At 44.3% G+C, this 13,009-nt stretch overlaps 2 protein-coding genes across 2 annotated transcripts; both read left to right on the forward strand.

Moving 5' to 3' along the window:
- Nucleotides 1-675: 675 nt before the first annotated feature.
- LOC115179338 (tubulin beta-4B chain-like) lies at nucleotides 676-4,042 on the forward strand. Its single transcript, XM_029740755.1, has 4 exons — nucleotides 676-861; nucleotides 1,177-1,285; nucleotides 2,647-2,757; nucleotides 2,852-4,042. Exons 1-4 carry the CDS (start codon nucleotides 805-807, stop codon nucleotides 3,910-3,912), a joined length of 1,338 nt encoding a protein of 445 aa, XP_029596615.1. The 5' UTR covers nucleotides 676-804; the 3' UTR covers nucleotides 3,913-4,042.
- Nucleotides 4,043-10,591: 6,549 nt separating this feature from the next.
- LOC115179272 (putative malate dehydrogenase 1B) lies at nucleotides 10,592-12,797 on the forward strand (the record flags this gene model as incomplete). The annotated part of the gene is made up of 5 exons (XM_029740650.1): nucleotides 10,592-10,826; nucleotides 11,092-11,233; nucleotides 11,546-11,721; nucleotides 12,170-12,309; nucleotides 12,561-12,797. Coding segments are annotated over 5 exons (735 nt in total), but the record flags the coding sequence as incomplete, so codon positions are not given.
- Nucleotides 12,798-13,009: the final 212 nt, after the last annotated feature.

Raw genomic sequence — 13,009 nt, forward strand, 5'->3', positions numbered from 1 at the left:
TGCCACAGCTCGCATTGATGTGCCATCCTGGATGAGCTGCACTACCTGAGCCACTTGTGTGGGTTGTAGACTCCGTCTCATGCTACCACTAGAGTGAAAGCACCGCCAGCATTCAAAAGTGACCAAAACATCAGCCAGGAAGCATAGGAACTGAGAAGTGGTCTGTGGTCCCACCTGCAGAACCACTCCTTTATTGGGGGTGTCTTGCTAATTGCCTATAATTTCCACCTGTTGTCTATTCCATTTGCACAACAGCATGTGAAATGTATTGTCAATCATTGTTGCTTCCTAAGTGGACAGTTTGATTTCACAGAAGTGTGATTGACTTGGAGTTACATTGTGTTTTTTAAGTGTTCCCTTTATTTTTTTTGAGCAGTGTATATATATATCCATCCACCGCTATCAACTGGCTGCATGTAAAAAAAAGAATACATTCGTTGACTGGCTGGCGGCCGCCTGTCTTTGCCTGTGCTAGGGTTATAAGGAGCTTTAAATTTTATGTATTATATATATATATATATATATATATATATATATATATATATAAATATATATATATATATATATACACACACACACCCCCAAGCATGTATTGCTTTGTATGATAATGATGTAATATTGATTTAGCCAATGGAATGCATGCAAAGACAAATTCGTCACGTGCGCTGAAGCTTTATTTTCCCTCTCTTTCAACAGCTCGCTCGACTTCAGACGTGTCGAAAAAAGGCGCGGAGTAAAGATTCAAGTTATTGTCAGATGTTTACAATTGATCTTTATTAATTTACACGTGAATTCGATTTTAACATGAGGGAGATTGTTCATCTGCAGGCCGGCCAATGTGGAAATCAGATCGGTGCCAAGGTAAGGGCACTTTTTTTAAATTAAAATGTATTGCAAACGTGTTGCATTTTTCAAAGTAACTAACGTTAACGTTAGCTAGCAAACTTTGTGTCGCTAGCCAGCTCATAAGTTAAGTCCAAAATAAAGTATTTGCGATTTGTTAGTTAGCTATCTAACGCTAGCTTTGATTATCTGAAATGTGTGGTTGATATGAAGAGTAACATTTGGTCAATTGTCGATGGCTGCTCGGCGCCTAACTTTAGCTTGCTAGCTATAATGCTATGAGTAACTTTTACCCGCCGACGTGCCACTAACCACTCCATCATACTTTTGCAGTTTTGGGAGGTTATCAGTGACGAGCATGGAATAGACCCAACTGGCACTTACCATGGTGATAGCGATCTGCAGCTTGAGAGAATCAATGTGTACTACAATGAGGCAACAGGTAACTAACTGGAAAGGATCCTCTATGTACATAGGTAGCTAACTAAATTGTGACATTTTGAATAAATATAAAATATTAAGTAGCTAGTGATTTTAAAGTGTATTTTCGCTAGTACTAGTGTCAAGTCTTCAAAAAAAATGAAGCTGTGTTCTCTTTAACTAAAGGCTTCAGTCTTAAGAATCACATTGTCACACTGTGTGATGTTAACAAATTAAAATATTGATATCAACCTGTCCAGAATGTAGGATATGCTTCTGTTCTGTAGTCACATTCTGGAATTGGCTTGCAATCAACTGCAGCGGTTTATTATATATTTTGATCTGGGCATGTGGCAGCAGCTCTAGCCTCTGTTTATGCACCAGTGAAATAGTTTTCACATGAACCTCATGTCCAAACTCAGAATAAAATGGGCCTGATTTCAGACCTTTCATGTAAAAAAGATTAGGGAAATAGTTATTGCACAGCATGTAGGCTGAATGTTTAAATTGAACTATTATATTAATCTAACTATTGACAATAATTGTATTATTGTGCGCATACTCAGTGCCAACCATGTTCCTGTTGGTCAGTCACCAGGATCGGCTCATAACACCAGCCACACACACACACTACACGATAAAGACCCCAAAAATTCAGACACTGCTAGAACTTTGTCAAACCGCATGAAGCAGTACTTAAAATCGGCAGACCTAGACCCTGTCACACTGAACGAGCCAAGACATCCGACAATTGTTTACAACCTAAGAATTTGCCCACGATGTGGACGTTTTCTCTAGGATGGAAGAATAGTGGTAAAATCGTTGTCTGCAAAGGCCTTAACCAGATATCGAAGTAAACTTGGAGTCATGGTGTGTGATCTCCGACTCAGAGAAACAATGCTGTTTTAGACAACAGATGAGATCTTGATGCTCCTTTCCAATAAAGGGGTCTAATTCTGTGGCTTGGTGCTTGACTGCTGTTTGACAAATACAAATATTCTCACTCTTATCCATAAATCTCATCTAGACTAGCCTACCCGCACTGTATCTGCAAGCTGTTGGCTAGAGTGCATGTACCAAGACCAGAGTAGGAACATTTGCTATTTAATGCAACAGTTTGACTAAACTATCGGTAGAGTTGAAAATGCGATGGAAACACATTGAACTTTAAAAAAAAAAAAAATGGTATATGAAAACTTTAGTGAAAAGTGTTTTTGTGCACTGTTATCACACTGAGTTTTATCCGCAACAAGTCAGTTTGGTGGAAACTTACCACTGGTGGGAAAATGCGCATATTTTCTTAATGCAGATTTTACAATATTTTCATGAAAATCTGTCACAAATTAGCTACTGACCCATAATGTATATGTTAATTTATTTCAGGTGGCAAGTATGTTCCTCGTGCCATTCTAGTTGATCTGGAGCCTGGCACGATGGACTCTGTCCGCTCTGGACCATTTGGCCAAATATTCAGACCGGACAACTTTGTCTTTGGTGAGCAAATACTTTGAAATTGCAAATTAATTTCGCCTTACCATAGTAATATGCCTAGCCTACATCTCATTGCGTTACTTTTTGTTGTTTAAAGGACAGAGTGGTGCAGGTAACAATTGGGCAAAGGGCCATTACACTGAGGGAGCAGAGCTGGTAGACTCTGTCCTGGATGTGGTGAGAAAGGAAGCCGAGAGCTGCGACTGTCTTCAGGGTTTCCAGCTCACCCACTCCCTTGGAGGCGGCACGGGCTCTGGCATGGGTACCCTGTTGATTAGTAAGATCCGTGAGGAGTACCCTGACCGCATCATGAACACCTTCAGTGTGGTGCCCTCCCCTAAAGTGTCAGACACCGTGGTGGAGCCCTACAATGCCACCCTGTCTGTGCATCAGCTAGTGGAGAACACTGACGAGACTTATTGCATCGACAACGAGGCCTTGTACGACATCTGCTTTCGCACCCTGAAGCTGACGACTCCCACTTATGGGGATCTCAACCACCTGGTGTCAGCCACCATGAGTGGTGTCACCACCTGCCTGCGCTTCCCCGGCCAGCTCAACGCCGACCTACGTAAGCTAGCTGTCAACATGGTCCCATTCCCCCGCTTGCATTTCTTCATGCCAGGCTTTGCCCCCCTCACCAGCAGAGGTAGCCAGCAGTACAGAGCGCTGACGGTGCCTGAACTCACCCAGCAGATGTTCGATGCCAAGAACATGATGGCCGCCTGCGACCCCCGCCACGGCCGTTACCTCACCGTGGCCGCTATCTTCCGTGGCCGCATGTCCATGAAGGAGGTGGACGAGCAGATGCTGAACGTGCAGAACAAGAACAGCAGCTACTTCGTCGAATGGATCCCCAACAATGTCAAGACCGCAGTCTGCGACATCCCACCCCGCGGCCTCAAGATGGCCGCTACCTTCATCGGGAACAGCACGGCCATCCAGGAGCTGTTTAAGCGCATCTCTGAGCAGTTCACAGCCATGTTCCGCCGCAAGGCCTTCCTGCACTGGTACACCGGAGAGGGCATGGACGAGATGGAGTTCACCGAGGCCGAGAGCAACATGAACGACCTGGTGTCTGAGTACCAGCAGTACCAGGATGCCACCGCCGAGGAGGAGGGCGAGTTTGAAGAGGAGGGAGAGGAGGATATGGGTTAATGGATAAAAGGGATTTAAATCAATTTCAACTGCATTCCATCCCTTGTTTCAGTTTATTCTTTCACTGCACAAAGAGCAGCTGTTAGTGTTTAACCTCTTGTAATTGCAATAAATCTTATCAGCATTTTCAGAACTTGTTTGTGTTCCTTGTGGATGTAAAAGATCAAAGTGATGAGCAGTTTCTGAAAAACAGGAGACAAGATACATTGCCTCCCACAGTGTTACAAATGTTTTGCCCTAGGTCTGGGATTTCCAAGAGTATTAAGTACCCAGAACATTTAAGTTGTACACATATTAAGCAATTGGTGGTGGTGAAGTAGCACTTGCATTCATTTACAAACATTACAGAATACAACTAACAAAGTATAGACCTTAGATGTTGACGATGAGCAATTGAAAAGGTTGTCAGCATACCACAGTAAGTATGTTTTGTATGGGTAAAGAAATCATTTTTAACATCACCTGGTTTGGGGATTTAAAAAAAATACACTAAAATTCAAAGATCTATTGTAAATTATTGTTTGTGAGATTTCACAATTTTGCTGAGTGTGGAACTTACTTGAGGGGCTTGCTGGTCATTAAATTGCCTTCAATAAGACTCCCAAACATACGTATTTGTGCCTACAATGTCCAATGCACCCTACATTTCAAAGACCTATTATTGTGAATCTGAAATGTCATTCTAATAGATGGCATAAATCCTTTGTGTATGGCTAAAAACTACAGTACTAAGTTTTGTTTGGGAGATTTCACAATTGAGTCCTGAACTTACTTGAGGGGTTGCTGGTTAATAAACTGCCTTCAATGAAACTCCCAAATGTGCGTATTTGTGCCTACATGATGAAAACGTGTGTTTTGCTAAAGATCTAAATCCAATGCAGATTGTAGAATCGACTTGGGTTACTGACCAGAGAGAATCTTTATTACTTTCAAATTCCCATATGACAATAGATTTCCATTAAACTGACCATTAAATAAAATAATTTATCATATATATTAATATAATCAAAAAACAACAACCTTTTCTCTCAAAGAATCCATCTACATATAATCTGTTAATCATTTCCTTCAAGACGGGTGGGTGTAGATCTGGACCCTATAGCTTGGTCCCATTGCAGATTGTGCTGTAATATACCCAACTCCATTCGGCATTACAACATACAGCACAAACACATCTGGGACGAGGCTCCACCAAACCGTTCTCCTGCCACCCAAACATTACTAGTAGCTCCCAAAACTCAGATGGCTTGTTCCCTTGGTTAAAAGCAATAAAAGCCTGTCAAACACAGGTGCCATCAAGCCCAAGCCTCAAGAAACATGTTAATCCCAAATGGCACCCTATTCCAGCTATAGTGCACTACTTTTGACCAGAGCCCTATGGGCCCTGGTAAAAAGTAGGGCACTATAAAGGGAATAGGGTGCCATTTGGACTCAACCACAGTGATCGTGTGAATGCAGAATCAACCACAGTGATCTCAATCACTAACCAACTGCCACTAACCACAGACACTTTGATAAGTGTACATATATATCTGTATAATGTATATCTACATGAAACAAAACAGCAGGGTATTGTCTTGTTTTGTACGCTTTGTACAAAATAATAAAACGCAGAACTACAGGATGTTTCTTAACACAACGCTTTATTAACTAGCTACAACTGCATGTTTGCCTATCTCCAACCACGATGAACTGGCCATGACCTAACCGTCTGGGTGGTCTTAACCAATCACCGCACAGTAGGATACGGCGGTAAAATGCATCCAATTATAATTCGGTATGTATTCACATATGAATATTACACCCCCCTTCTTTTAAAACAAAATACAAATGTTTTACATATTCTAAGCTTTTCTTTTGAATAAATGCTCTGTAGTTTGAACAAAAGGTAAGTAACCATTTATATTGCATAATACACCAACTGAATCAACATAGACTCTGAAACAATGATCCAACATACTGTTACTTTTCAAACAAGGGATTCTCAGCAACTCAGCTTTCCCTGTAGAAATGACATCTTAACGTTTCAAACAAATACAATAGCAAAGCATTTCAAGTGAACTTTCAATAACAAGTTTACAGTCTGGAACTCTTAGGGCAGCGATCCGCCTACACCCTTTGACATTTCACAGGTCGAGGACAGCTCTGGGCTTGACCTCTCTTCCTGACCTTGCGATATGATGTTGAGCATGCTTCTGTGTAAGTCAACAGCTCTTGTGGTGTTGCAGGTAAGTGTGGTGTATGTTGTGCTGTGTGTGTGTTTAGTCCATCACGTTCTCTTTCAGGGGAACAGTTCATCTCATCAGTGTGTTGTTCTTTTGTGTTCAGTAAGTGACGACGATTGTGGCGGTACACTGCTCCTTCTGCTGTGCGGACGTGATATGAACGTTCAGTGTCAGCTGGCTGGATGACGACTGCTGGTTTCCAGAGGCCATGCTCCTGGATTCTAACTGACTCTCCGTCGATCAGTGGTGGCAGTGGTCTAGCTGACCTGTCGTAGTATCGCTTTTGTTGTTGTTGTCTCTGTGCACGTTTTTCATGCATTTCCTTGTAGCTGACGACCTCAGGTTGCAGCTGCTGGTTGGTGCTGGGAAGGGTTGAGCGAAGTCTGCGGCTCATCAACAGCTGGGCTGGTGATTTGAAGTTGTCAACTGGAGTGTTGCGGTATTCAAGGAGACTGAGGTAGGGGTCTCTCTTGTCTGCTTTTGCTTTGTCCATGAGTGATTTAGCAATCTGCACAGATTTGTCAGCAAGGCCATTACTTTGAGGGTAATGTGGGCTTGTGGTGACGTGTGAACTCCCATGCTTTTGTGAAGGATTCAAACTCATTTGATTTGTAACAGGGCCCATTGTCAGATATTAAAGTCTCTACAATGCCATGCCTGGCAAAGGCTGCTTTCAGCTTGTGTATCACAGCTGCAGATGTGGTGCTGTGAAGCTTGTCGAGTTCGAAGTATCTGCTGTAGTAGTCCACTGTTACGATGTAGTCCTCGTTGTTCCAGGTGAACAGATCGGTTGCCACGACCTGCCAGGGTCGGTCTGGGATACAGTGAGGTAACATTGGCTCTTTGGTGTTTGAGGGGCGTCTTTCAAGACAGATGATGCATCTACCAACAATGTCCTCTATTTGTTTGCACATTCCAGGCCAAAACAAAATGTTCCGTGCTCTCTGTTTGCACTTTTCCATGCCCATGTGTCCAGCATGGATCTTTGTCAAAATCTATTCTCTGAGACTGGTAGGAATAATGATTTTCTCTCCTTTGAAAATGATTCCGTTGATCTGTGATAGTTCATCACGATGGTTCCAGAATTCTGAGACGCTCTGAGGGCATTTTCTCCTCTCCTCAGGCCATCCATCCTGTATGACTTTCCTCAGCTGTGTGAGTCGTGAGTCCTTGTCTGTTTCTGCTTGGATCTCCTTCAGTTTCGTGTCACTAACTGGTAAGTTGCTGTACACAGTGTGCACTTGCATGTCCATGCCATCACTGAGGCTGCTGTCCTTGTAGGTAAGAAACTTCCTGGAGAGTGTGTCTGCGACGGGGATGTCTTTGCCTGGACGGTGAGTGATTGTGAAGTCGTATTTTTGTAGTTGAAGGATCATTCTCTGTAGCCTTGGCGGGGCTGCAGCTAGTGGTTTCCTCATGATTGACTCAAGGGGCTTGTGGTCGGATTCCACAATGACTTGTCGTCCATATACGTACTGATGGAAACGTTTACATCCGAACAGAATGGCATAGAGCTCCTTTTCGATTTGAGCGTAGTTGATTTCACAGTCTGTGAGAGATTTGGAAGCGTAGCCGATGGGCTTTCCTTCTTGCAGTAGCACTGCACCTAGTCCATACTTCGACGCGTCCACTTGGAGTCTGAGCTCTTTGTTGGGGTCGTAGTAGGCAAGGATTGGTCCTGGTTCTCTCGTGATCAAGTCTTTCACATTCTGGAAAGCAATGTCGTGTTGCTTGTCCCAAAGAAACTCACTGGACTGCTTTAGCAGTTGACGCAGGGGTGCATTAGCATTGGAGAGGCTGGGTGCGAACTTGGCTAAGTAGTTGACCATGCCAAGCACTGTTTCCAGCTCTGCACGGTTCTTTGGTGGCTCCATTTCTTTTATGGCTGAGATCTTCTGTGGATCCGGCTTGATTCCAGTCGCTGTGAGAAGATGTCCGAAGTAGCTGACCTCTCTAGCGCTTACTGTGCTCTTCTCGGGGTTGAGCCGGACTCCTCTCTCGCGGGACCTTTGCAGCATCGCGCGGAGGTTTCGGTCGTGCTCCTCTTTGGTTCGACCATAAACAAGGATGTCGTCCACAATTGCCACAACTCCGTCGAGGCCTTCATACACTTCGTCGATCTTTCGCTGAAACTCGTCTTGGGCTGAGATAATCCCAAAAGGCAGGCGACAGAACCTGTAGCGTCCAAACGGTGTGTTGAATGTTGTGAGCTTAGATGACTCTTCTGTGAGCTTGATAGCCCAGTAGCCTGATCTAGCGTCCATGACACTGAAGTAGTGTGCTCCCGCTAGCTTGTGTGTGATACCATCTAGCGTCGGTAAAGGGTAATGGGGCCGTTTGATAGCCTTGTTCAAGTCTCTTGGGTCGAGGCATACTCGGAGCTTGCCTGTGCGTGGTTTCTCCACCACCACTAACGCGTTTACCCAGTCAGTCGGTTCTGTTCCCTTGGTGACTATGTCAGATTGCTCCATGCTCTCCAACTCTTTCTTCAGACGGGCACGGAGAGCAAGGGGAATCTTTCTCGGTGGGTAGACCACAGGGGTTGCGTCTGGGTCAAGGTGAATGGTACATTCTCCTGGGAATAATCCTATTCCTGTAAAGACATCAGCAAACTCCTCCAGTACATTTTCTGTCTCTACTGGTGCTGTTACTGATAAAACTAGCTTGATGAGGTCCATGTCTAAACATGCTTTAAGACCTAGCACTGCAGGTGCTCTAGTGTCAACAACATGTCACTTTCCTTGTATTTGCATTTGAAAATGCATGTGCCTTTTACTGGGAGCTGTTCACCACCATAACCAGTCAGTCTGCGCATGGTGGGCTGTAGCTCGCACTCAGATGTCAAGCTGCGGTACTTATTCAGAGGAATAATGTTTACTTGTGCACCAGTGTCTAGTTTGAACTTTAGCTTTGTGCCTTGTGTTCCTATCTCAATGTCAGCAAAGGCTTGCTCTGTCTCTGATATGTGACTTTTCTGTCTCACTGAATCAATAAACAGTTCATCATCATTTGACTCTTTGATTGACATTTCATCTTCACTCACTGTGTGTACTGTTTTTCCACGGTAAGCTCTGCACACTTTTGCAAAGTGATTCCATTTACCACAGTCCATTCGAGGTGAAGGAACTCCAGAAAAATCCATCTTTTAAGACCATTTACTCTGACACCATGTCTTGTTTTGTACGCTTTGTACAAAATAATAAAACGCAGAACTACAGGATGTTTCTTAACATAACTCTTTATTAACTAGCTACAACTGCATGTTCGCCTATCTCCAACCACGATCAACTGGCCATGACCTAACCGTCTGGGTGGTCTTAACCAATCACCGCACAGTAGGATACGGCGGTAAAATGCATCCAATTATAATTCGGTATGTATTCACATATGAATATTACAGGTATGAGCGGTGATGAGTACGCTAGAAGGATTACGGTTGGTGCTCTGGAGATGGGGGTGTGTCTGCGGGAGAGGCCACTCCCACTACCCCCTGTCCATCAGGACTGAGAAGACCCAGCAGACCCTCGTCCATCTGCTCCAGTTCACTTTCGTCCAGAAGCTCAAAGTCCTCGTCCTCGGTCGGTACAAACATGTCGTCCGGCATCTCCTCGGCACTCCTCTCAGACTCCGCAGCGACCACATCCTGGTCCTTTTCTGCCTCCTCTGTCTAGGCGACAGGGGCGGGGGGCTTTCCGGGGCGCTGGGGGGCATGTCGGTGGGCAGGAAATCTGAGATGGATGGGCCCTTGCTTGCCTCGGTGGAGCGTAGCAGGGCAGACAGTGTGTTCTGCACTACGGTGGAGATTGCCGTGTTCACGATCTCCTCACTCAGGGCTTCCAGTGACTGCCTCGGGGCCTGTGATTCCCCTTCCACCCCATGCACCATCACCTCCGCTCTCCCAGCACCCAGCAGTGGTCCCTGGTCCCCACCTGGCAGCCGTCCATGTCCGTTGAAGTGTGTGTTGACAAAGTGGAGCGGGGAGGCCAGGTGCTGGATGAGGAGGCTGGCCGGGCTCATGGGCTCCCCCTCCGAGGGCTCTCTTCCCCCAGCCGCGGCCCCGTCCCCTTGGCCCTGACCGGGGCCACGCAATGGGAAGTGGAGGAGGCTGTGCTCGATGGGGAACTCGTCAATCGAGGGGAATTCAGGTAGGTCCTTTAGGAATGCCTCCTCTGGGTCACTGTGCACACTCTGCTGGTCCAGGTCTAAACAGTCACAGGAGAGAGAGAGGATGGGGTTAAAGGTAGTCAGCAATGCATGAAGTAAATCGCAATATTGGGTTGATATTGGTAGTTCGAATGGCTCGGTGGGTTAGTTAGAGCACAGTGCAAGCAACACCAGGGTTGTGGGTTGGATTATTGTATCATCCACTCCACATACGCTGAACATGTGTCAGTGTTGACAGTTCTGTAAGTTGCTTTGGATAAAAACATCTGCTAAATGACCATATTATTATTTTTAAGGTGAGGAAGGTTTCGGAGCGTTACCAACAGTATGGGCGCCTTATCGACGAAAGGGCGCACAAGAACGTGGTGGTGATTGTGGCTGGGAACTCCTTGGTTAACCTGAAGTGCTCCCTTCTGCTAGAGAACGCTCCCTCGGTTGACAGCGGACGCTTTGTCGGCATGGCAACTCAACTGGAGTACGAAGCCAGAGCTCACATTGCACAGAAGCTATCTGTGAAGACTGCAGGTAACAAATCAAAATTGTACATTTACATTAATTTTGCTCTTATACAGAGCGACTGAGTCAGTGCATTCAACTAAAGTAGACGACAACAACATATCCCAATCATTCCAAGTGAAACTTTCCTCAAATCAACTTTTAGCGCAATCATTTTTTCCTTCATTTTTTCATTACCGTTATATATGTATCTATAAAATGGATAAACATTTACACCTTAAATTGGAAAAAACCCTCAAACCTTCATGTGATTCTTCTTTATCGTCTGCGTCAGATGTGACAGATGTCATCGTTTGGGGCAACATCAGCGGCAGTTCCCATGTTGACCTGCAGAGGGCGAAGGTTTTCCAATACGAAGGGGCCATCTGGGGACCATCAGATTTTTCTCAGCCAGTCCTAAAGATGATATATGACATGTAACTTAACTGTTTGCTAAGACATTATTGCCAAATGATGTTTATCAATGAATCTGTACTGTTCCTGCAGTCCAGATCTGTTTGTGCTGTATAGCCGACTCCTATGGTCATTGTCATGCCAAAATGTCCTTCGGATTTGGAAAGACAGCACAGTCAGATCTGGGACGAAGCTACTGTTCCTGTGCTATTTCATACCTAAATTCAACTACCACTGCACTAAGTTTTGATAATATACCTCCCTGTCATCAGTGCTCTAGTTCTAACACACACATAGTACACCGCAAACTTTGAATACCTTTTTTTTTCTCAAAGGAAATGGCTACAGACTGACTTCCTGAATTTGGTCAGTTCCCAACGTGCCACTGTAGCCTCCAAGTCCCAGAGGGCCACCGCCATATCAGCCACTAATGGGATCATTGCAGTTCTAAAGGCCTGGAACTGCAACTCTTCTGCTGAGGAGGTCCTCTCCTTAGGCATACTCAGCACAGGTCGGGTCAAAAGTCAATATAGTGACATTTGCAGATAGGAGGGAATAATACTAGTCTGGTCCCAGATCTGTTTGTGCAGACTTGCCAACTCCTATAGTCATTGACATGACTTGGCTATAGAAAGACTGCATCATTAAGCCTGATCCCAGATCTGTTTGTGCTGTAACATTAGCATTACATTAGCATGTATTAACATGTAACATTAGCATCAATAACAATATGATACTAAAAATAGCATAAGGTCTAACAAAAACAAACAATAAATAAAAATAAGAACACAAAGAAGTAAGTAAGCATACTAAATAAGTGCTGCCTATGAAGGCTATATTCATAAAGTGTCTCAGAGTATGAGTGTCTAAAAGGTCAAACTGATCCTAGATCGGCACTCCTTCTCTAAGACACTTTATAAATAAAGGCCCTGATATGTCTTCTCTTGGCCTCTCTGCAGGACAGTACAACCTCCCAGCTGGTGTAGTCTTCTCAATGCCAGTGAGCTTCCAGGATGGTAGATGGTCCGTGTTGTCTGATGTTATCATTAGTGATGAGATGAGGGCCAAACTGCAGATTGCTGCAGACCAACTCAGGGAGGTGAGTATAGTAACTAGGACACAGGCACAGCAATCACGTCTCATAGCTTGGAATGCTTCTGTGCCAGTGTTTTTAGATTCTTTTCCTGGACCTCTAAGATTTCAATTGAAAACAATTGTGGGGGGACCTGATCTGTACTAATGGTAGGGGAAACATTTGTACTGCATTGCCCTCATTCCTTTGGGTTCATTGATTTTTCATGAACCGTTTATTGCAAAGTAATGTTTCTATTTTGTTTACACTATCCATAGGAGAAAGATCTTGCATCAAGGACAAGAAAAGACACTGCATGAATTTACACTACTTTCTGAAGCGCTTTCTGTCGGAGTTGTTATATGTTTGTTCAAAATAAACAAAAATGGTCTTTATACTTTTTGATAAAGACATCTGACATTCATTTGCATATTAAAGGTTGAATGTTTTATGTTTTTGGTGACTAAATAAATAGTGATGACCTCAATGAATATCATCATCACTGGACTTCTGGTTGCCCCTCTCCCCAATGAATCCTTCTTCCAAAACACACAAGAGGCTATAGGCAGCAAAGTGTCAGCCGCAGAGCAGTGCCCCTTGAGCAGTGGCATAGAGTTTTCTGTTGAAGCAGAAGTTTCACATTGGGGTCAAAAAGGAATAGCTTCACACATATGTTGTGTGTAGGCTACATTATGCAATTCTATTTATATCATGGTCCACAGGTAAA

This window comes from Salmo trutta, chromosome 39, assembly GCF_901001165.1.
Source record: "Salmo trutta chromosome 39, fSalTru1.1, whole genome shotgun sequence".
Classification (NCBI taxonomy): Eukaryota; Metazoa; Chordata; class Actinopteri; order Salmoniformes; family Salmonidae; genus Salmo; species Salmo trutta.